Genomic DNA, 26673 nt, shown 5'->3' with positions numbered 1-26673 from the left:
TTTTAAAAAAAAAGTTTTAATAACTTTTTCTTTTAAAAATTGGGAACTCTTAACTTTATTATTTTCCTATATATATATATATAGAATTTTTATACACAGCTATATATAGCTTCATCTTTTACTATGAATCATTACAACTATTATTATCATCGCGCCATCATTGTCATTGTTTTTTTTCTTTCTTTCTCGCGCATATTTATGTCTGTAAGTCTGTATGTGACCAGTGATCATGATCGTTCATAGCGCTTATTGTTATGTAACTTTTGTGTTGCATATATCTCGATGACCAACGTGGACAATTACGAGGAATCCGAGATATTGCGTGTGTATCTTCTCATAATGTAATAAATATAAACAGTGAGAAGAGACAGTTTAGAGACTAACAATTGAAAAATATGGAAGAGACGATATTTTTGCGTAGATTTATATATAGATATATATATATATATATAATCTTTAATATAATTGTTTTTACTTAAAATAAATAACCCATATTTCTTTTTTAAAATGCGCTTCTCGATCCGCCAACTTCGCTTCCTATTTTTTGTTCGCTCTTTTTCTTTCCCTCGTTCACATTCACTCACTCACCCGCACTCCGTAACATCCGTTACTTGTAATCACGCATTTATTGCCCTTTATCAATCGGGTTGAACCTCAGCTTATACTCCTGATATGTCCGCATGCTTAAGAACTAACTCGTTCGCAGTTCTTCGTTCGCTGCGATTGTTCAGGTACCGATTGACGCATCGAGGAGAAACGGAAGGCCCCGACTCGATGAATGAAAATTAAAATGAACGAAAAGAAAAAACTTCATGCACGGCGCGACATTGTACACGAGGAAGAAGAGACTGCGAATGTCGTTGACGCGATTTCGAGCTTCTCTATCTTATATACGACATATTATTTAACGAACGCACAGTCTTATGGAATAAACCCGTGAGCGAACTTCGACAAGTAAAAAGATATCATCTTATATATTAATCTATCACCCTACGATCATAGATTTGGTTCAACTCGCCGTCTGACGAAACAATTCATATTATATATTATATACGTACATACATACATACATACATACATACATACATACATACATACATACATACATACATACATACATACATACATACATACATACATACATACATACATACATACATACATACATACATACATACATATATATATATATATATATATATATATATATATATACACACACACATATATATTTGTGTGTGTGTGTGTGTGAATCCTAGCTACCTATATATGTATATCATTTTGGACATGTATATTTTCTTTCAGCAACGCGCGCGCGCACACATAGATGCAATACACCTCAATTCAATCATCTTACACGCTCTCACTTTCGCGTTTTCTATTGTATAAATATCCCAATGTTAAAAAAAACCACTACGCACTACCAGGAGGCCCAGTTTCATCTTGCGCTCATTTCATGCTCGCCGTTTCACCTTAAACATTAAATTTTAGCGCTACAACGTATAAAAGATAAGGCCGCCACATTAATACACTGACTAGATCAGTTTCATATGTTCTCTTTTCAAAGTGTACACAAATTCCTCTATTTCAATCTCTATAACAAGGATATCCAGGACACGGTATGTAATATCTCTATCAACAAAAAAATATATATGTATATATATTATCGTTATGTGGTTTCTCCGGCACTTTATACCGCGCATCCCGAGCTATTAACGTCACGACACGCAAAATTTCAAACCGTTGAAAGCGCGTAGCAAAACAACGACGAACTTTGGGCCGCGTCGATGTTAGTCTGTCAAGTCGAAAACGACATGAGAATTCTGCAAAACGCAACGTAGATCTCTGTAAATTGAACTTACCTTCCTCTGACCTTTCATTACAGCATACTGCAATGATAATAGCTGCAGTAATACAGGTCAGTATTTTTAAATATTTTTAAAATATAAATTTAGAGTTAAAAATTGATAAAATTATATATTATTAACACATTACAAAATAAAAAAGAAAAAAAAGAACAAACGCAACAAATCGACAAAATTAATTGCAAATATCAACTACGAGATTAGAATGGTGAGATGAGACAATTTGCCTTCTTGCTTATTTAAATAAAAAAAAAATAATTCATACTCACATCTTCGATCTGAACAACTTTTTTGCAATGATCGGTAATAACCACGGTTCGTGTGCATAAGGACGGAGATGGCTACTAGGAACTGCGAGGCACTGCAAAACGTACGTCGATCTCGAAAAATCGATTAGCGCTACGCCAGCACTAATCTTGAACGCATTTCTTCAAATGAAATTCGATATTGCTTCGTCCTCTCTCCCTTTTTCTTTCGAACAATACACTATTATAGCTCAAGTGCATGAAACGCGATTCATGTAGCGTATTAAAGGTCCTGTGTGCCGATTGCTCCGCCAAATTTCAGTCGTACAGCTCAATTATGTATGTATGTAGATTATCAAAAAACATCACAGTCAGGTTATTAGGTTTTTAGAGAAATGTTCTTTAGCACGCCACGCGTGTGTATAAACTATCCTGCCTACAAGTCACATATGACGCGCTGATGCTATTAACTCCTTTTTTTCACCTGTCATAATCTTTATGTGCAATAAAACCGCGATTACTATTATTTTTCATGTAACTACCATTTGTTCTCCACTTTTAATTATACATAAGAACGCGCTACCTATCTAATTATCATGTAACATTCTAGGATACTTGCCATCATCATGTACGCGATGATGAAGCAAACTCTCTCCAAGATCTGTGTCACATTTCATTGTATAGGCTTTTTTATGCGGGTGCTCCTTGAGCGTCAGAAGGAAATGATAAGAAATTGTCAAATGACTGTCAGGCGTAATATCACTTCTTGTCGAATAATGCAAGTTTGCTACGTACGGCACCCTCACACACGACTAGCCGCTGCGCGGCCGAGATACTACTTATGGGCACGGGCCCTTCTAGACTGGCCCGTAACAAGGTTAAGCGGCTAGGACCGGCGGTATCGCCGTGTTCGCCAAGTCTACCCGCCATTGCCTGCTTTCTTTCAAAATACTCAACAATTTTCGAAATGGTCTTGCTTGAGGAACCAATGCCATTTAGTCGATCCTCCCAGCACGAATCGCCGCCACCCAAACTAGCAATGTCCTCGGAAGAGTCCGTATAGATCGAGCTGGTTCGATGATCATCCAGTAGAAACAGACTACTTGCTGCTGAACTGCTGAGGGTTGAGGTATGCCGCCGATTCGGTGGCTCCGGACTCAGGTCCTCGCCAACGCAACTCCAGAAACCCGATTCACAGCTGCCGCGTCTCCGCGGCTCCCAACCGTCCCGGAAGAGTGGATGAGTAAACAGACTCGCAGCTCCTACCTTGGTGGCGACCTAAAAACAATGTGTATATCAGTCTAAGAGAAAAAAATACTATATATGTAATGGCGTGATATTGTCTATTGTAAAACAAACTTAAAGCATAATAAAGTAAAATAACACATTTTGGAACTGAATAGTCAAACCTATCCTTCGCAATTAATTTGTGTACTTACTTTTCTTTCCCACTTCTTTCTAGCAGTAGGGCTGCTCGGCTCAGAACTCGGCTTTTTCCTATCCAAAATCTTGGCTATGCTATCGTTCTGCGCCGGTTTAAACTTGCTACACGCACCGTCAGTGACGCTGGGCCGCACATCTTCTAGCGAGGGTAGCTCCAGACAGCTGGAGAATAGATCACCAAGAATCTTTTTGACGCCGCCCAATGCGTGGAACGGATTCGCCGTCATCGGTCTATAATGCGGATCCCGTCTGCTGGCGAGCTCGGCCACTCGCCTGGCAGAGTGACACCTCGCCTTATCAGAGGGAGTTGCATTGTCGCAACCTCTCGCATCTGCCGATTGACTTCTGATTTTTGCAGTACGTCGCTTCATCGTGCGTCCTTCTCGCGCGATTTCATCCATACTGGACATTAATGTTGGATCAACAATCGATTGTCGTTTACCAATGTTGCTCTTCAATTCTTCTTCGCAGGTCGCTATTATTGTTTCCAGATTAGTCGTGATCTCTGGAAAAGTTGGCCTCGACTTGGGTTCATACTGCAAATAAATGAAAAAGTTCATTAGTCCGTGTCTTTCGTTACATCCACGGAATAAATAATTTAACGGAAGAATAATCGTAGATAGATATAATTTAAATTAACAAATTATAAAATTCAATTAAACTGACAATTAATGAAATTTAACAGACATCAGCGTGAAATGTTGCATGCGTACATAACGTAATATTTTCATTTGGAGTGTAACAGCAGTTATAATAATCATCCGACTTTATTTGCACCGGATCTATATTGCATGCCTTTACAGTTACAAGAGATTATCATACTCACTGTACAGCAATTGAAGGCGAGTTGCAGAAAGGCGGGCGGCGGATCAGCGGCCGCGCAGATCTCCGCCACGGCCAGATAATCGAGGCCAAAGTTATCTGAGCGTGGCAGAACGTCCGGATCTGCCGGCACTCTGCCGATCAGCTCGCATACGACGATGCCAAATGAGAAAACGTCGGATCTGTGATCGTACCATTGGCCTTTGAGGCACTCAGGTGACATCCAGTAAGGACTGCCGACAGTGCTAAGTCGATAGCCCGTGCTTGGATCCGGTATCTTTGCGGCCAACCCAAAATCGCCCACAACCGCGATCATCTCGTTGTTACACTCGTCCTTTTTGATCAGCACATTTTTGGACGTGAGATCGCGGTGAAATAGGCCGCGGCTGTGTAAATAGGCCATGCCACGGGACACATCCCTAGCGAGGTTCATCCGGATGATATGCGGTAACGGCGTATGCCGCGACATAATCAGCTGTTCCAAGCTGCCACCGTTGATGTACTCCGTTAACGCGTGCAGTTGACCTTCGTGCACACACACTCCCATGAACCTGGAAAACGTAAGAAGAGATTGATCTTCCAGTGCACGAAGGTCTTTGGTTGAGAAAATTTTTTTTGTTTGAGATAATAAAACGGTAAATTCCAATACTTTTCACGAAAATATTATTTGAGAAAAAAATGAATGTATAAAGAGATACAATTTAAAAGCTGTTTTTAATTTTACTTCATCATTAATTTTTTTAGTCGTGATGCTAGGACAAAATAATTTGCTTCTCAATCTCAATTTTCATTAATTGAAATATTTATCTTACAGATAAGGAAAATTCAGCAAGAATTTGTAAGATTAATTCTGTATTTAAAATTTAGGAATTTAAATATACATTTTCAATCAAATATAAAAAAAATAAAAGAAAACATCGTGATTTTCAAATAAGAAAAAAACTCTTTGTTTCATAAAATTTATATAAAAAGATGTAAATAAAAAGATAAATGTTTGTATTCGTTACATAAAACTTTTGTATGTAAAAAATTAGATTGGATGTAGATATTATAAAATAATATTCTTTTAAAATTCTCACAAAGTAAAACAATTATTATGTAGCACAAACACGAACTAATTTAGAACTTGTCGCTTTTCAATCAATTCAGTGATTCTCAACGGAAATTGATATTGAAAACGAACAAAAGAAAAACTAGAGCAAAATTTGTGAATATTTTATAAAGTTTTATATTAAATTTTAATATCGCATGCTTTCTCTTTTACTTTTTTCAATTCATATTTAAAAACGCAACAATAAAAAATAAATAAAATAAAATGTGCGCGAAAATATATGATAAAATTGCTGGAAAATCTAATATTACATTAATAAATAAATAAATATAGTTAAAATAAATAAATACAAAAGATATAAATCGTGTCAAAGGACAAGAAAATTTTATTTTATGAAGAATATTACCCAATATATGCTTTATCATTCATTGTTTTTAAACAATAAAACAAAATTCAAATGATGTGCTCTACATATAATAAAGATTAAAAAGTCTAGACTTTGATATGTACCTTGTAACTTAATCGTTGCGATATCATTGATGTTATCTTTATAGCCATTCTATTATGATAGATTAAGACAATTAAATCCGCCTCGTTTAAAGAGAACATCATGGACTCACTTATCAAAAAAAAAAAAACTTCTAAAACAATTTATCACTTTTAAATGTTCATTAACGAAACTGATAAAAAAATAGATGAATTACCACATAATTTCTTTAATTGCTTTTAATTATAACTCATAACAATAAATATATCCATTAGTATATATAATGTATCGGTTAATGTATTTATTATTGTATTTATTCATATTGATGTATAAATGAAATATAAATTAAAAAATCTCTAAAAGTATATAATAGATATATAATACATTTACTATAAATCTTATATAACTTGCACGATTTACATCATAATTAACATTTTTATATTTTTAAAACAATAATATCATCAATTATTATTATGATAAAAAAAATAATATAAGCTTTTACAATTTCTGTTATTTTAGATGGATATATAAATCCACAAGAGAAAATGTATTCATAAGTATTTCAAAAAATTACAATAAAACAATCTGATCATATTGCGAAAGCTACTTTGCTTATATTTCTCCCGCAGAAAGAAAGGACTTAATCGGTGAGTGCACTTTACGTTATCGTGGGATAAGACGGGGATTCTGCATAATGATAGAGCTTGAGAAGAAGAAGAAAATCACGCGTTACGCCATGTCGTCCCGATTTCGAGGCGTTTCTCGCCGAGCACGTCGACGCGCGTTTCTCCCACACGCGACAGAAAAAAAAGCGACAAACAGCGCGAGCGAAAGAGAAATTTCCGGCCAAGAATTTTTCCCAGGTAAAATACAAGCGATGCATACGCGATGCTCCAGATTCATTTTTTGTCGATCAGATAAGAGGAGAAATTGTCGCTCCCCTTGCGCTTCACAAGGCTTGTCATCTGCGCGCTTGATACGCCATAGAAACATTAATTATACCGCATCATGTTGCAGATTTTTTGCGAATAGACACTTGGAATATAATTCGTAACGAGATATGCGAAGAAAGATTTCTGGAGATATTATACGGTTTTTACACGAGTGAAAGTTAAAATACATAAGTAAAAAAAAAAAAAAATAGAAATATAAATAAAATAGAAGTAGTTCATTGGAGAGATAATTGTATTATGAATCGCGATAAGTTTTGTACAAAAATGTTATTATCTTTTAATTCTTCATATTTTGAGATATTTCACTTTCACTATTTATTCATTTTACGTTTATTAAATTAATATTTAATTATTGCATATCAAAATATGTATTTTATACATTGCGAATGCAGATCATAATACACACGTATAAGTTGAAAATGTACATAAATCAAAAGCCCGAGTGTCAAGAGCGCACGAAAAGTGATATGAACGTCTGACTGCGTCGCGTCATTATCTACTAGTAGATTGTTGTTGTCTCTTTCAGGCGATTAGAGATGAATTCATTCTCTGCAAGCCAAATATTATGTAAAAGGAAGGGGGCGTTCGCATATAACGAGCATCGGTGAATCGATTGAGAGCATGTTTGAATGCAAGAATTATGCAAAGTTCGAAGACGCGAGATATTTTTGGGCACTGTCCAGTCGTTTTCATTCAGCCGCTCTTCGCAAAAGCGATTGGCGCGTTTGCCGATTGTCGTTCCAAGAATTATCATCAAGATGCTACTGACGGATACTACTACGTCGAATACTCGACGTAGTAATACTATCCCGACACTATAGCGCTAATATTTTTCGTTTGTATTGTGATATTTGATACTATTATTTTATATTGTAACAATAATACCGTAATAAATTAATGTTATTTTAATTATTATTGTAGTTATTGTGATATAATGACTGGCACGTCGTATAATAGCAGCCATTAAAAATGACAATCAACATTTTTTTCTCCCAGAAATAAACATTAGTTTATTGAGATAAATTAAATGCCATAATCGTTATAGACATTATGATATTTATATCTCGTTAGCTTTATATAAAGAATGATTCATTGCATTTAACAGATTACAAAAAAAATTGAATAAATGCTTGCTATACGTTTTAGAGCATTTTTTAAATAGTGTTCAGTATAATTTAAGAGAAAGATTTAATTGAAGTAAACTGAACGAGCGAATATTAATATCTCGACTTATCTAAAAATATCAATACTTGACGTTTCTACAACGTCAATATTTCCTATTAATATCACCCAAACTAAGACATTACTTCGCTATAGTAATTCTAGTTACGACATCGCAATAAACGCGAGTGTAATGATACACCTCGCGGTAAATGCCGCGAGTGGAGATGATAACTATTTTTACAACTGAGTCAGCTGGTGCGCGAAGCGAAGGATCCTGAGAGGACCCGCGAATTTCGCGGAGGCCTTCGCCGAGGAAAATGCCAGAAATAAGATCCGCTAGGTTCACCCGACGGGTAAACACCGTATCCGAATCTAGGCCAAGCCGTTTATATCGTCGGAATGCGTTGTCGTCGCGGCGCGGCGCATCCCGAACGTCCCAGCAAAGCGCGTTATGTCATAATGCGAGAAGCATTATACGGGAAATGAATAATCACCCTCTTACCTCCCTTTTCTTTAAAAAAAATATATATATATATATAATATCTCTGGATTCCGGATTTTTGATCTTTCAAAGTATGAGCTTACTTGTATCTCTTGCACGACTTGCAATTACGAAAAGTAAACACAAAGAAATATTCGATCACCTAATTAAATTTAAAATAGACTTTTGTCAATAAAAACCTTAATAAATAGAAAACGATAATAATTTTTAAAGAATAAATTTCATTGAAATTAAAGTGTGTTTTAAAAATAAATAATGTTATTCGATTTAATTTAAATATTTTGAACGCAGTTTTTAATTCATGTCATGTCAAATAAATTTATATGACAAGATTAAAAAATTTATAAGAAACTCTCGGTATAAAAATAAAATAATACATATGTATAATTATATTATACGCTGTAGTATGTTCACATCCAATATTTATACATTTAATTTTGTATCTCCAAATTACGGAATAGAAAATTTTGCGCATCGTGCATTATGGATTTTAACTGCATAAATATTGCCCTTTAGACACTGCTAGGAGGAATTTTCGCAACGGGTGTCGAGATAACCGCCGTTACCGCTAGACGATGTATTATGTTGTAATTTATAACGAGCGTGGTTAAAGCGTAATACCGTTTTTTCTAATCTTTTGCTCATTTCAGTGGTCTCCCAAGCGAGAGGAATGTTAACGATATCATCGCCAGATAAATCAAACATAGGATCACACGCTTTAACTTGAACTTGGTGTTCATTGCGACGAACCTCTATGATATCGTTTACAAGTTCTGACAGTTGCCACGTGTTTAGTTAAATGTGTTACGGTAAAATAATTTAATACAGGGACCTTGCGCAAGAATTTTGGCAAGACGCCGAAAAGAAGTTTTCAAATTGACTCACGACAGAACAAAACAAATGTGAGCATAAGAAATATTTGACTGTTGACTGATATGATAAATCTTTAGAAATTTTTGAAAAAATACAAAGAAATTCACTTAATATATCTATATAAAATTATATATGGATAGAGCTTTATGTAGAAATAATTAACTATATATATATATATATATATATATATATATATATATATATATATATAAAACCAAAAAGTGATAACTTAATGATCGCTGTTAATATTTTCTTGAATATATTTCTTACAAAATTCAAAAGAATTGTTATCGGCAATGCATAACATCGCGTGCGTTTTACCTTGGATAAAAGATAATTTATAAACCGCGTTTATCATTCTCGAATTTTATTTGCATTGAAATAATTCACATGCGAAAAAGAATTAATGTTTTACTCGTAATATAAGGATTAAACGGGCAAGCAGAGTAGATAAAAATTTCATCGTCATTATCAAATTCGGCACATACGGCCGAGTGATTTTCTTTGATTGCAAGACACAGAGTTTCACCGGTAAAAATAAACCGGATTCGATTCGCGCGGGCTCACCTTAGTATGTTCGGATGGCTGAGCTTGTTCATGAGCTGGACTTCCTTCAACATGTTCGGCCTGTTCGCCGCCAGCTGATTCATCTTAAGCACCATCACCTGACTTGTCACTTTATGAGTAACCTGGAAAAACGAAATGAATACGAAGGGTTAGTGACATATTGCGATGCGCAGTCATGTTTTGCAGTTATTGACGTTAGATCATATAGACAGGTGCATACGTAACCGCTACGATTCTTTATGGCAAGAACTGTGCCGAGGTCGTAAGCGTAAGAGCGCTGTTTTTTGACAGATATACGTTATAGTATTTTTTTCAAATATGTGCAAAATCATGAAAAAGATTTTATGTGATAGAGATTATAGAGATTTCATATATTTGAAAAAAATATTAGCGTATATTTTTATCAAATAAATATAATATAAATAAAAATACGATAAAAAAATAAAAGATTTATAATACAATAAAAGGTAAAATTTTATATTTAATAATTTAGAAAAATTAAAACTTAAGAACTTTTTTTGATTGAAATAAATATATATATATATTCAAAAATATAATAAAATAACAAGTTTTTATCGAGAGAGAAAAAGAGAGAGAGATGCATTTTATAACTAATTTAAAGCATATATGTGTGCACGCTGTACTATGTGTGAATACTATAATGTATTCATCGTCGTTAAATACAGGATACGAATTTTCTATAATTCATTATACTGCGAATAACATAGACGAACATACATAATTCATCATTTTCTATATAGTGGCCTTAATGCATTAAAATAATTTCATCGTAATTGTGTGAAACATTTATACATTTGTCACAAAATTGATACAAGTACAGGTTGCATCAAAACTTGACAGTTGCATTATTTAATACTTGGACGATAATCTGAAATCGATTTTGATACTAAAAATTTATTTTTATTTATTTTATTTTTTGAAAAACTATTGTTACAACTTTTGCAATTTTAAATATTTCAATAATTAAATTAAATATTAAAATTCTTTTAAACTCTCTATTAACTCTCTTAACTCTAATTCTCGTTTAAACTCTTGTCCTACATCAAATAAACAAGATTTTTATCATTAAATTTTACTATTAACGCGAATATAAAGGCAAGTATAATAGATTTTGAAAAAAAATTGTTTTAATATTCGTCTTGCATTAAAATGATTTTGGGATAAACTGTATAATAGCTAATCATTCGAGTACTGGAAAACGACGACGCCAGATGCGATTCTCATCGCTGACCACGAAGACTTGAAACGAAGACTTCGTCGTCCTATTTTCACGTGGCGCAAGTAACACGCGCGAGAGAACGCTAAAGCGATATCCTCGCGAAAGAGAAACTTATTAATGAAATTGCGGCATCTGGTTAGCGTATATATGCTCGTGAGAGACGCTGACCGCGCAACATCGTTCAATGTCAAAAAATGGACATACAGCCTGTAACTTCTTTATTAATTTTGAAAGCGCGATTGCTTAACGAGGGCGATTATTGCAGCTTCGCTTATTATGGGCAGCCGATTATTATGGGCTCTCTGAAGAAGAGCAGTTTTGTGAAAATTACGGGGAGAACTTAATTTGAAGCATATGCTGCGTAATGAGCTGAGAAATAAAAAATCTGATTTATTATAGAATTAATTAAATAAATTCATAAAATATATACTGAAAAAATATTAATACCAACAGTTCTGTCAAAGAATCTAGTTATTGCCAAAGAATCTATCCTTAAAGTCTTTTCTAATAATATAATAATACTTTGCATATTATATATGTGACATAGATATTAAAAGAGCTATATTTTTATTATCTTTATTTATAGTTCTTAATTTATATCGATAGTTTTTAAAGGAGTGAGTCAAAGTTGCGAAAAAACACTGTCGTAAAGTGAAGATAGATTTCTCATTTTCTGTATATATGCAATATATATATATATATATATATATATATATATATATATATAGTTTTCTTTTTTTATAAATAAAATAAAGAATTTGACATGGCTTCCACTCATGGCGGTGCGAGAACATCTGAGAATACAAGAGATGCGAGGAGGTTAAGGACCACTAGATTACATCACTCAACCGATCCCCGGCGTCGAAAGGCGTGTAATGCACTCTCCTTTACATTCCAGCGCTCGCGCACATTTTACCGTTCATCTCGGATTTCATCTCGGGTCTAAAAGAAGTCGGCTGAAGATGAGACGGGAAAGATGATGAAAATGGAGACGTGACGTGGGGGAGGAGAGTCTCTCTCTTGCAGCCGACATCTCGACGTGAGATGGAAATTTCGCAGATTAAAAAGTCGAGAATAATATGTAGCTAGAATTCCTTGGCAATAGCCGACTCTAGTTGGATCGCGGCCAAAACGATGACGAATGCAAAAACCAAAGTTCGAGTCCGTCGTAAACAGAACGGCTGCGAATCGTTGTTATTTCACGACAAAGAGAGAGAGAGAGAGAGAGAGAGAGAGAGAGAGAGAGAAGAAAAAGCCGACCGTGTGTGTATGTGTGTGTTTAATCCGACAAATCTTATTTCCGTTCATCGCTCGGCGAAACTCAAGGGATTGGTGGAGTCGACTGACAGGAAGATCGGACGATTCTGTCGATCTCTCACCTGCGCCAATTCATTTCGAATAATTCCCATTGTCTGGAAAGCTCCGGTATTGCGTGTTTTCTACATACTACGCGCCATTGTATTTACGACGGCGGAGAGAAAGCATGCGCGGCAATTATATTGTAACAGCGAGTGATTAATGCCTCCTTGAGCGTCCTATGCATAATGCAAAACACATTTCGCGCCTTTCCACCCGCATGTAGGAGATTACCACGTGTAAGTGACTATCGGTATATAAACTTGGCAAAATTGAATGAAATGAAAGCCGGCCCTCATTATTCAAAAACGAAATTTTGACGATTAAAATAATGCTTGAAAAATTAAGTTGGAGAAATTTTTGTAGTCTGAAAACGAAAATAAGGAGAAAAGAAATTATATATATATATATATCATTTTCATCATTCTGTTTCCAAATTACAGAAGGATATTGATTGTTTTAATTTAGATTGATAACGTACTGATATAGATATAAGCTAATATAAATATAATTATAAAATATAATTTAATTAAAATTTAATTACAATATAAATATATTTTCCTAATCAAAAAAGAGAGATTAAGAAATTTAAAATTCATTTATTTTCATTATCTCTATAGAAAAAAAATTAAATTTTGTTATGAATATAGTGTTATCGATTTCTTTAGACTCGGATGATTCAACCGTTGAGAGATTCACTTTATGGGGAGGACAGAAGAGCGAACACTCCATCTATCAAGTATCGTTCTGGCAAGCTATGGCGCAATTAAGAGCAGCGATCCAATTAGCAAGCACTCTGGACTTTGCAAACTCAAAAGCTCTTTACAAAGGTCTGCATCATATGTTCACAATCATCGTCAACCATCGTAACCGTCAACCGTCTAATTATAAATGCAGAGATGAAAAGCGACAAATAGGGGATGCAAAAGCGAGACAGACGATTGAAAGAGTACGTGCTCTTGAACTTTTCGCCTCGAAATATTTTCGTGCTCATTTAAGCTTACAATACGTGATCTTTTACATCTTTGTTCAAATAGATATGAAAACGATAAAAAATGTATAGTTTTTCATTATTCATCGAAAAGCACAATTTTAATCGAAATAAGTGTATAATTCTTTTAATTTATTATATGTTTATAATTTACATAATATTCTGCCAAATTACTGCACCTGACATCGCGATAATCATATTTGAGAAATCCACAAAAATATAATTATTTATGATTTTGTAAACTGACAAAAACTGATTAAAAATGATATGCCGATAAAATTAAACATGCAAGAGACTTTCTAGGTTCAAATTTTTTGAGACAGAAATTTACGAGCCTATATGCAGCACGGTAAAGGTTAACTACTCGTATGTAAATGCATTCTGTGGATTAACAGTGAGACATAACGGCACGATAACTGTCATTTATATCTATCGTCAATTTTAGCCAGAAATATATATATAAATGAAAATTATTTATATATATTTATATTTAGTTGTAGATTTTAATAAGTTATATAATCTATAGCAAAAAAAATTGAACAGCTCCATCTCTTAAATTTTTCTCTATTAAATTTCTATAATTTCTTTAAAATTCGAGACATAATATCATGTAATAGCAAGAAAAATATCAAATTTTTAGCAAAGATTAATTGCACATTCAATTCAATCCGCGTGTCAATCCTTAATTCCACAAACAAGAAATACGTGATTACGCTCAGCCTCTATCCTGTTGCAACGTCATGAAAAAAATGTTAAGAAGAAGTGATATTCAAGGTCACGACAAAGTACAATGAATGAGAAATTCTCAAGCAAAAAAAACGCACAATATATCGATCGATTTCTTTCTCACGACGCGTGTCCCGTGAACTTTCTCCTTATTTCTAAAGATCATGAAGGAAAGATAGGATGTATGCCGGAATATTTTTTTTCTCCCAAGAGTGTGCTTCTCGAAACATATCATGCATTCTGTTTCAATCTAATAAGTAGATAACAATGGAATGGATAGATAAATCATAATGTAAGCTATATGGATATGCATGATTATAATACAAATATAAGAGTACAAAAAATTACTTTTTATATATTTTCTGTTAGAAATGATCAGATGATTGCATTTGAAATTTCAAGTCAATTTCAAGTCAATATCAAGTCAATTGTAAGTTACCTATTAAAAAAAAAAAATTATAGATACACAGTTGTAAATAATATAAATTAAAAAGTCCTCAACTATCTCTAAAATTATACATATATTTGCACGTCGTCAATAAAAAAAAAAAAAAATATGTAGAAGTGGAATATGATCAAAGAGAAATAAATTAAAACTTAAAGAAAGGATATATCTGATTTAAGTTACCAATCAAATAATGAATATCGCTCGCGATGCAGCGATAATTCAAGCAATATAAATATTTACATTGTAAAAATTCACACACATTCTTGTCTGAATTTTCAGATCGAAGGTATTTGAAAAAAATTTCAGATAATCTATTTTAATCATCAAGATCGTTTTTCTAAAAATTCAGAAAAGTGTGTCTGAAAGCTTAGACAGCATTCTGTCAAAAAATTCAGACAGTATGTCTGCAAGACACTTTGTCTAAAATTTCAATAAGTTTTTTAACAGTGTATCGATTTACAATCTCGACGACTGGGAAGAAAGGATCGCGGAAACGCGACGTCGGCCAAGCGATGGTGTTCACGAGAACTTGTCACGCGTGCACGCGCACGAATATATTTCGTCGCGGTGAAACTTACTTGTGCATATTTATCATTTACATATCAGGTGCTAAATAACGATGGTTTCATGAGAACGTATTTTTTCTATCTGCATCCGATCGTTGTGCATCGGTTGGATTAATTCAAGCGACACAAATCTCGTTATTTTCTCATTCGCGACAGCAATGAGGCTCTCACTTGTAACTATTCAGAATAATCAAAATCTAATAAGAACGCGCAACTCATATTTCAGTAGAAACGTCAATCTCAATCAGTAAATATTGTTTGACAATTATTAACGTTAATTATTTTATTGAAATATTTCAGAAGTCAATAGTGGACTACACAAAAAAATTCGCCTGAAAATTTTTTTCTCTTTCTATAAAAGTTCGGAAAATCTTGAATGGCAAATTCCATGATAGTCTCAGTAAAATTCTTTTATATTACTGAAATAAAATACTGCATTTTCTCATAATCTATTTATAAGTTGTTTTGATAAAGGAAGCAAAAATGCTCACTTTTCTCTTCTTTAAAAATAGAAAACAATTTTTACAGACAAACGCCTCGTCAATATAAGTTTGTAGTTTTGCCCACGGAAGTCTACGTGCCGATACGCACATGTCGCGCAGGTGGGAACGGTAACGAATCGAATCGCGCGGAAGGCAAACGAGCGAACGACCGACGAGCGAGGCTCATTAGAGAGTGTTCGTACTCCATGGCCAGCGCGCCGTGACCGGCTTTCTCGTCTACTTCCAACATATTCTCATTCGCACGAGGGAGAAGGAAATGCCGATACTGCCTACGAACTCTTGAATCACAGGCAAGGTCGTCGATTCAGATGAACAAATGCCAGTACGAGATGATGCCAGCCACGCGTACATTCTTCGTTGAAAGATTATAATATCCCGTTAACTGCGTTCTCTTGAATTATTTATTAAAATTTTCCACTAGATATACGGCTATTTAAATATTTCGTTTTGTAAGAGCTGATTGAATACGCATGAGTTTACATGGAAACAAAAAGTTTCCATACAAAGGAAAACTAATGAACATAAAATCCTAAATTGCAAAATATTACATTTATCAAAGAGCTTAAATAATTTCAAATTTAATTCATTACCTTTCTTTATTACTAGTAAAAAATCGGTCGAAATTTAGACTTGTTTTCTTTTACCAGTTTATATCTTAATTAGTATCATTATAGTCTGACATCTCGGTTATGATCGACAAAATCTCACTGTAATTAAAACATCCGGATATGTTTACCTATGTCAATCGTAATTAGATAGGTTGACTACGCAATTAATATCGTCATTTCCGTGAAATACGCACAATGTTTTGCAAAGTTACCGCTCCATATAATGTTATGAAATATATCGTAGTCACAAAATTAATTTTCAATAAATAAATATTAATTAATATCCAGTATCAAAACTTAACGTAAGACAAATATATACAATTAACAAGTGTATAATATTCTTCAAAAAATAATATTAAAAAATTAATGCATTTCTAAAAACCTTGAAAATATTTTTTAAAAATCTTTTAAATTTATATAAATTTATTAAATTTATAAAAACATATATAAAATTTAAAAAATTGATTAATTAAAATTTATAAACTTAATGATAGCTTCAGAAGTTAACATTTGTGCATCATAACAACAGCTTTTTTTTTAACGTGCTTTTTTATAAAACTTTAATTAAGTAATACTTCTCTCTCTTCAAACAGTTTTTATTTCCCGTTTTATTTACGGTTTCGAGGAGTTCAAAATAACTATAAGATAAAAAATTAAGAACGCAAATTGTATCGTTATTTTCATAGCGGCGATTATGAATAAGCGAATGCGGTGAATATTTCAATGATTGAAACGATCAGGCAAATGCCACGAATAACGCTCTTGGAGAACCGTTCCTGCGGCAATTTGTCATAAAATTGGAATTGCTATAATCTCAACGCGTAATCATTTTACGCGCAATCTCACACGTAATATTCGAATTTAGATAATCATATTTTCTCTGAACACTGTTTTTTCTAAATAAAGAAATTAACAATAAAAATATTTATCTTCAATGATAAAATATTTTTGTTAATCACATTCGTATTCTGTAGAAAAATTTATTTTGTGTTTTTATTCAAGAAATAAATTTTCTTATAAAAACTAATAAAAAAGTGATTTAAAAAACCAGTAAATAAATTAAACTATAATTAAAATTTCTATATATTTATTAAGCAATCAAATTTAAAAGTAAATTAAAAACAAATTTAAAATTAAAGACAGATGCCACGTTAATAAACCCACAGGAAATGTCATCGCGCGATGAAAAAAATAAGATTACAAGCGATTCTATTTTTATTCATCTTACATGCGCAGCGAGCAGATATAGTTAACTTTCGCCTATTATATCCGCGAGACATTAGCAATATCAAATTATTGCAACGTTCGCTATATCGAGTCATGGTCTGATCATCACGTGCGACCGATGAAGCCTCCGGTTCTTAGCCAGCTCTTTCATGTCCCACCGACTCCCGAGCATCGCCAATAATCGCACGCCGTAGCCATTATGCATGTCATTACCGATAATTTACTGCGTTTTCACCACGAGCGGCGGCGACTCGTGCATGCCGCTTGTGCATACCGCTCGTAAAAGCCTCTCGGAATTACCGAGGCAAATAATAATTGCATTCCGCGGCGATTTGTCGGCGACGATGGCGAGCGATTAAAGAGAATTCGAACGGTGATTCCTCCGATTTCCTCGCGTCGACTTTCGCCTGATTGAAGATTAATGTCATCGTCGATCGAACGATCGGAAAATCACGATTGAGAGTTGTATATCTATATAGGAAGTACGAAAAGAAAGTGTCGCACATTTCGCATTTTTCTTTATAGTTATTGATTTCCTAACAAATTTAAAATCAATTTTTTTAATGAATATACTGGAGAACTAAACTATTTTCAAGCATTCAATAAAGATACATTAAATTAATTAATTCAATAAAATAAAAATAAACACGAAGCATATTAAGGAAATTTAATTGGATACTGAATATTAAAACGAGTCATGAGATGTGACATGCGTAATTTTGCTCACGGATATATACCAGTCCCACTTTCGTAAAAATGATGATTACTGTCTTTTTTCCATTGAACAGCCGAGCGAGATGAGAATCGTGATTGAACGCGTAACGAGCGGTGATTTCGACGAGAGACCGAGAGCGAAGGGAAGTTGTACTATCGAGCCTGCGGGCGATTCGCGTCAAAAGGATTTAAAAGCCAGCAGGGAGGATGAGAACGCGTGTAGGTGGAATGAAAAGGCGGAGAACAAACGAGAGGAAGTTCCTTCTCGGTCGTTGTAAGAGCGTCGTAAGAATCGTTTCACTTAAGCCTTCTCGCGAGGGCCTCAATTCGAGGAGGCATCACCACGTTTTCCTCGCAACAACGACAGTTTTGTAACAAACGTCGATTGCGTGATGCTGCAATTGTTCGAAACGATCCCGACCGAAACCGCACGTGGTTGCACGCGATAAGCGACACCGTCAGTATGCACGCTTTAGATGCACCTTATGCAGTATTCAGGCGATCAATGCGTTCAATGAGCGAAGATAAGAAGCCGAACAAACCTCGTTCGTTCTAACCTCGAGACTGCGTCCTTCAAAGCGACTTCGTATCATAAAAGTCGATACGCCGACAAGAGACTCTCTTGTCGGCGCTTATTCGATTTTATCGATTTTTGTGCTTCAAACACGTAAAGTTCTCTATTTCTATCGGGTTAATTAATTACTTGTATATTTTTTTATTAAATTATATTATAAATAGTTTATTTGCAAATAAAGCTTTAAATACGCAAATAAAGAAATTTTATCCTTCGTATACAGTTTTAAGAGTGCATTTATATAAATTAAATAAAATTAAAATTCAGAGTTATCAAAATGCCAATATATATATTAAAAATTTCAAATTACAAGCTTTCTCTACTTCGTTTTTCCTCCTAAGGATATCAAATAACAATTTGAAAAAAAATATGTCATTAACATAAGAAAATCATTTTTAAATAAGATATTCAGTTAAAAATTAATTAAAATAATATACTTTAACACCCGCTATATGTGTTAATGAATAGATGACAAAATATATAATGTTTGGCACAGAAAAATAAAATGATCTTTCTATACATATAGTATTCTTAAAGACAAAATTATATTTAATAGCATATATTTGTTGAGATATTTTAGTAATCTACGAATTAATCTGCACAAAAATTGTTGATATATGTCTAAGCTAGTCTAATATGCGTCACATACACTTGGCTTGATACTTGACTGGAAAGATTCGAGCTTGGACTTCTGCATTCGCGCATTCTAATTCGTCGCGACACACGGAGACACGACTAATATACATGGAGGTTCATTGCAGTTAAAAATAGATTTACTACATCTTTCGCTTGATCTTTTCCTCCTAGAGGGAGGAAATTTTGTTTGCTATTTTTCTTTTTTCACGTACGTAAACGCCGTTTTTACACTTTATAAAGGTTCATTTTATCCCTTTATAATTTAGTATAATTTTAAAGCAATAAAAAAAAAAAATAAAAATAATCAAAACATTTCTGTGCTAGAAAAATAAACAAAAGTTCAAAATTAATAATTATTGATCATCGTTATTAATTATTCGGATTTTAAAAAGAAGCTTTACATTAATTGTAGAATACAACGTTTACCGTCTTTTATCGTGGCTTATCAGCAACCTTGATTATCTTGACGATCGTTAAAACGTATGATTTACTATTCTTCTCTTAGTGTTTAAAATTTTGCAAATGAAGAGCCGCAAGAACAAATATAGACAATATTTTTTTAAATTGTTATTATTAATCTTTTTAAAACATCTTATATTTCAAATAAATTTATATTATTATAATACAAGTTCGATACAATTAATTTCTAATACGTATGCAACTATCTAATATTCTGTATGTAATGCTGACATTTTAATAGTGTCTAAATATAATCCTAAAAGTTCAAGACACATAATTAATCGGTTGTGTGTAAAATATCAGGTTTCAGGTATCTATCGTAATACTTGACCGACAAAAATAGAAAATTATTTTGTAACTTTCATTTATTTACAACAATTCACTCGCGAGAACAACAATAACGATTACTCGTCGTTACGCGATTTTTGACATTACTCCAAATTCTATGAAGTTTCATAACTCTTGAAACATAATAGGAATCTCTAGTGCGAAATCTTGCGCGAAATAGCAGTTTATTGGATTAATTTGAATTAAAGATTATAAACTTTTATATATAACCTTTCCATTTTCTACGAAAATCTATTAAAATCTAATCTGTGTGATTTCAGATTTTTTTTTTATTTTAAGTTCAACAAAACAGACAGACTTTGCAGGCAAATTCGTTTGTAATATTGATTAAACTATGTAATCGTATACTCGACTAGAAAATTAGTTGAAATACTTGCTCGAAACTCTTGGCACGGCGATTGACTTATCGTGCCAAGAATGCACGAGTCTGAGCTTCCCGAGTGACCCTACATCGAATGCGATTAATTTTCGAACTTTTTCAAAATGTTTCAGTTGATAATTATAAAAATTTATTCTCAAAATACTAATGTTACATTTCTTTACAGACTTCTCGATATTAAATTACAAAAGATTTTAGTAATAAATAAACGTTTAATAAATTTACGATAACAAAAAAATGGAAAATTAGGAAAGCATTATTTTCTGGATAAACAATAAAATAATTATCAGATTTAAATACTAAATTTTCTTAATCTATTACTTTAGTAGATTTTTATTTTTATATTTTAGTTTTATATTTTCTTATAATTTAATTAAATAATTAACGCGTAATGCAAAGAACAGTAGGTTTTGATAAATAAGATATAAAATATCAAACTTTAGCCGTTTTAAATTTGTTAAATATTTTTCAAAATCTATGCATGTTACTAAGCATTGTATAATAAATCAAGAACAAATTACAGCAAATCTTTATATAGTCAAAATATATTTTTAATTTTCATAATTTAAACCATATTTACTAGGAATTGACCTTTTCGTCGGCATATTTGATGGTATAAATAGTACAATCGATCTCACTCGTGATAATATCGAGAATCACCGGTTTATTTTTAAACGAGTCTTGCTAATGCGCTCAAGCAGAGGTGTGCTATTTACTATCTGGCGAAACAGAAAAATATTATCTTTAATAGCCAGCGAGCAAGAGAGAAAAAAAATTGTCTGCGTGTTATTGAAATTGCGTAAAATTCGAAACTAGTCTCGCAAAAAAAAAAAAAAAAATTATTCAATTATTAAATCAAACTTAATTTAGTTTAATTTAATTCAGTTTAATATTGATTCTCACCAAGAATATATACAGAATACTTAATAAGACTATCGTGTAAAAAAAGTTATTTGTAAGAAGTATTGTACGAGTTACTGCGTTATTTGCGCACCGCTGCGCCGGAGGAATCACCGCAGTCACTACGTGCTCAATTTCCTGTTGACCTATTTATAACGCGTCGGAGAAGCCGCGGCATACTTCTCAAGGTCCCGGACTGCTCGACTGACTTCTGCTGCACAGGTAGTTCCAGTGCACAGAGTCGCGGCATCTGCCATAATCGCGGACCCGCGAATGCGCAAAATTGCAGATCGCACGAAAGGAATATCCGCGTAACTAGGGCAGCTTTCCGGCCATTTGTGCCGACCACCGTTGCGCGTGATGTAAGTAGATTGATAGAGAGACACGTGCATATAAATCTCTCTCCTTTGCAAAATGCGGCATCACGTTCTCGACGCAGCGAATTTCGATCGATTCCCGCAAAATCGTTACACGATTCTATCTAAAATCAACAAGCCGAGTCTCGTAACAATTCCCCGTTACAATAAAAGCACGCAATTAGAGCGATAATTTGTTTATTTCCATTTACAAGACTGCTATCTCAATTTTAATTGTTGTATATAATATCTTGTTTTATGTATTACATTTATTTCGTATTATTCTATTTCTCTCTCTCTCTCTCTCTCTCTCTCTCTCTCTCTCTCTCTCTTTAAGATCGTAATAAATATTTAAACAATGAAGATGTCTATTTTTTCACAATTTTATATCAATTATTTTCGAAAAGGATATATATTTTAGTACTGGTGTTAATTAAATTTTGAATTCTGAAATCACGCAAGAAAAATTAAGTCAAGGATAAGACCCTACGATAATTACGTGCTCCTGCTCACTGCGAATAAACACAATGATTTACGTAAGCTGCCGTGACACTATTTTGTCGCAACGTCTTCTGCATTCGCAAACATAATACTTGCATACAATACGACCATGAAATTTGATAGAAAAGTGCAATATAGGTGTCTATACTACGTTGTATTAAAATAATACTTTTGAAGATATATTTAGATTTCTTTTTTCAACTATAAAAGAAATTTTTTTATCATCTGATATTGTAATTTAGACTGAACAGCTGATGAGTAACATTCTCTATAATTTTTCAGTTTTCATGATAGTAATCAATAAATCAATTTCACGCTTTCGGGGAAAAATAGAGTGGATCTTTTATTTGTTTACGATTTTATCAAGTATTTTATTAACACTCTATTTCCTCATTTCAGAAGATCCACATAGTAAATGTTTGTTAAATTATCTTTATCTTCGTACGTTAAATCTACATTGTGTTAATTATATACTCCTCGTATAATTTAGAATTGCTGAATAATAAATTGGAAAACACTCTCCTCCATAATTTTTCTTCGTTTCGCGACTAATCGACAAAGTTTAATAGATGAGAAAAAATGCGGATTCTGACAAGTGTAACGGAGAATGAATGTAGTAAAGATACCCGGAAAGCTTTATGTCGTGATAAAAAAAATTTTCCGATCGTTCATTATCGGCGCGATTACGAGTGGAATTAATTTCACGAAACTATACGTTCGCGTGCTAGCGAGCAAGCGTATCTAATCTCCATCGAGATATCAATCTGCGAAGATAACACATTCCATAGAACGAGATATGCGGGAGAGTATCCATTTCAAATAAGATTATTATTTAGGAACAATAGCGGGAATAAAGCGGAAGCGCGTGCTATTCGAGAGAAAAAGTTTCTAACGAGTTGCTAATGAGTTCAAATATATATTTCGAAGCATCTAATAGCTTCTTCGATCTTTTAGATAAATGATATTACTCGGATTTTTATTCTTTTTATTCAACGAAATAAAAATGAAAATTTAATAATAGGCTTATAGATATAAGAAAAATCTAATATTTTGAATTTTATTCATTTAGTCATTTTAATGAATCATGCAAATATATTGATAATTACATAAATATAAATTTGTTTCTAAAATGTAGCTAAACATATTTTACATAGCATAATAGTGACAGTGTTGCTTATTATGCGATTAAATAAATCATTTAAATAAATGTTTGACATTTTGTTGCATTTCAACAAGTGTAAATATAATTATTTTACTTATGCATTAGAAAAAAAATACTTTAGGCTATACAAACATATCAATAAAATTGTAATTTTATTAGTTTTGTAATTTAAAGAAAAACTTGCGATGGAAACTCTTAAATGAGACGCGTCCCTTATCCGCATAATACTTCTGCGTATTGCAATATGCTTTATACAATGAGCTTTACAAGCATATATTGTGCGTTTCATATCCATCGCATTAAATAAATTTTGCATTAAATTTTAGCGATAATTCGTATGTAAGTTTTATTTAATATTTATTTTGTATCAGTCGTTAATTTCAATATATCTTCTTATTGCGTATATTTTCTCTAATTAACCATTTTCTTACCTTATAAACCTCCGAGAAGAAACCCGCGCCGATCTTTTCCATGTAAAAGTCATCCAGGCGATTCAACGAGGCGACGGCGTGCCTGAGCGCCTGACAGGATGCCCCGGTGCGCCTCTTCGAGCTCGTATCCTGAAACATCTCGCCCGAGCATATTGTCAATCCGTGTATCGCGCCACTTTCCGTCATCTCCGTGGGTCGCCAAGAAAGATCGCGACATTTCTCCTTGTAGTTCCTCGATGTAGAGGACGTGGATGATTGCAGCTCCGTGGGAAGATCTTGCGGAGCGCAGGACACGCAATTCTGTTGCAGCGTTATTGCATCGCTGCTGATTTTGCTAGATGACATCCAATCCTTGGACGGTGTCGAGGTGACGAAGTCACTGTCACAAGAATCGTCTTCGCAGGTCACGGTAGTGAGCGTAGAATCGCCGGCGCCATCTTTCACGTCGACTATCCTTGGCGCCGGTTTCTGATGCACATACAACAACTCGCTTACAGTTGACACGTTAGATGCACTATTTGCGGAATAACTCGCGCACGTGTCCACCAAGAGATCTTCGTTATTGGATCTCTTTCCGCCTGGCAAGTAGTTAATCATTTCAGAAGATGTCGCAGAGGATAATTTGGCGGCGTATGCTTGAGAGCATTTGGATTGCTGCTCGTTGCATGTAGTTCTGCTACCGCCTATTGGCTGCTCTTTGCCGCTCAGAGGCTCTCGGCCAGTGGAAACAATCTTCTTCATGGTTTTCATATAGTCTCTTGTGCTGATTGACTCGACGTTGAGACTTCCGGTCGATGCGGATTGCGGTCTTCGCGATCTGCCGATCTTCGGGAGAGTCGGACAGTTCTGACCAGAAGTGCTTTTTTGCGTCGCATTTGCGTGATTCCTAGCTATTTGCGACGTTGCTTCTTTGGACAAACATTTAGCCGAGATTTTGGAGCAAGCGGTGACGCAGATCGTCGTTGTCATCGCGTCGGTCCTGCAGGATCTAGGAAGCTCCATTGTGATGGGTGAAGTGTCCGTGTGACTGGCGAACGGTTGCAGAGAATTACAAGGAGCTTCGAAGACTACCGCGGCAGAGTCATCGGCATTGTCTTTCGTCGGTCGCCAGAATCTCATTTTATCATCGGCGCCCAACGACGATGTCTCGTCCGCCGAGAAGCATGGCAGACACGAGGCTGTGCTCGTCGTTGTCATCGTCGTCGTCAGCCTAGAGCATGATTTGGCTGACGCTTGGCCGCCATTATTATTAGGCGGACCCGGCGTGTTCGACGGCGGCACCTTCCCGAACATCTTCGCTGTTATTGCGACGACACAGTCGCGCAAACTGATGCGAAACAGCAGCAGCAGCGGCCCTGCGTGCGACGCATCACACGGGGCCTCCTGCTCGAAGATGCACCTCTCGATCTCGGTCGTCACGGCGTCGTCCTGCCGTATCCGAGTGATGAGAAAAGTCGTAGATTGTAAGTAGCTGCAAACGAATACGAAGACAATCCCAGATTGCTTTGAGCGTGTTCAGAGGATAAAGGGATGATGCAAAATTCTGTGTAATATGCAACGCCTTTGCATACGGTGGTCAAGATTAACGTCAATCGAATTTGCGATCTAACCAAGAGACTTCTCCGAAGAACTCAATATCATAGCGACAGAAGAATCGATCCTTCTTTATTTTCTTGTGCACATCAAATATACTTCAAACGAAGTTTAAGGAAGTCAAGAGTCCTTTTGGCCGTTTAAGGACATTGGAATTCGCGGAAGACGTAGAAGGATTTCGGTGTAAACGACGAAATATATTTCTGGTACAACGTGGAAGACACTCGTCCTCGACGAATAGATACTGGAAGGCGAAGGAAGTGAAGACGAAAACGCAAGTTCGCGATCAACGCAAATTTGAAATCCTTTTTTGGCAGTGGCGTCACACGTTGAAATCACAGTCGGTCGGTCGCAGGTGAACGTTATCCTCGGAGAGACGCGCAATGCGGTCCAAGATAACGTTACAGGTTCAAAGCGAAGCGTAGGAAGACCGCGACACCGGAACTTGGCACGCTTCTTCTCTCCTCATCGTCGGCGGACAACTTCTCGCGGGCTGATTCAGATCTTCCTGAAATAAAGTTGCATCCGACTGATGATTGGCGAGTGTCGAAAATTTTGGCGAACACTGATGTTATGAGAAAGTTGCGTACGCAAAACTTAATATACGCATTTCTAACATCTAGGCATTCTTGTAATTTCAATTTTTAAAATGTATTTTAAAAATCTTTTATACAATGTCGGACGTGCCTAAAGTGATAACGTATTTCTATTGTTTCGAGACATTGACAATGTGATGCGTGTCTCTAGAGATTATAAATTATAAATAATTGAAGTATCACAATTCGTGTGGCAAATAATCACATTTTCACACGCAATTAATATCGCGCAGAATGACATTGAGATTTTCACATCTTTTCGCGGGAATCTTAGATTTGCTGGAGAACGTAACAAGTAACGGAAAAAATAAATTATAAATTACTATTAATTGTTATTAATAAGAATATTGCAACATTTCACAATGAATAGCACATGTCAAAATATTA

General features: G+C 34.4%; 1 protein-coding gene across 1 annotated transcript; it reads right to left on the bottom strand.

Annotated features, from left to right (window-relative positions):
* Positions 1-1184: 1184 nt before the first annotated feature.
* Positions 1185-25448, bottom strand: LOC126852522 (uncharacterized). The gene is made up of 5 exons (XM_050597405.1): positions 24098-25448; positions 9973-10094; positions 4380-4926; positions 3550-4089; positions 1185-3388 (listed from the first exon to the last, which is right to left on the bottom strand). The coding sequence occupies exons 1-5, from the start codon at positions 25388-25390 to the stop codon at positions 2870-2872; spliced, it is 3021 nt and encodes a 1006-aa protein (XP_050453362.1). The 5' UTR covers positions 25391-25448; the 3' UTR covers positions 1185-2869.
* Positions 25449-26673: the final 1225 nt, after the last annotated feature.

Source organism: Cataglyphis hispanica, chromosome 10 (genome assembly GCF_021464435.1).
Source record: "Cataglyphis hispanica isolate Lineage 1 chromosome 10, ULB_Chis1_1.0, whole genome shotgun sequence".
Classification (NCBI taxonomy): Eukaryota; Metazoa; Arthropoda; class Insecta; order Hymenoptera; family Formicidae; genus Cataglyphis; species Cataglyphis hispanica.
This window is presented reverse-complemented; position numbering and strand designations above follow the sequence as displayed.

Bases quoted from the DNA above. Each gene is read 5' to 3' on its own strand.
- LOC126852522 (XM_050597405.1), bottom strand. From the start codon at position 25,390: ATGTTCGGGAAGGTGCCGCCGTCGAACACGCCGGGTCCGCCTAATAAT. The intron at 10,095-24,097 runs GTAAGAAAATGG...TCGTTTTTCCAG, and splicing joins TCTTCTCGGAGGTTTATAAG to GTTACTCATAAAGTGACAAG. The intron at 3,389-3,549 runs GTAAGTACACAA...CATTGTTTTTAG, and splicing joins GAAAGAAGTGGGAAAGAAAA to GTCGCCACCAAGGTAGGAGC.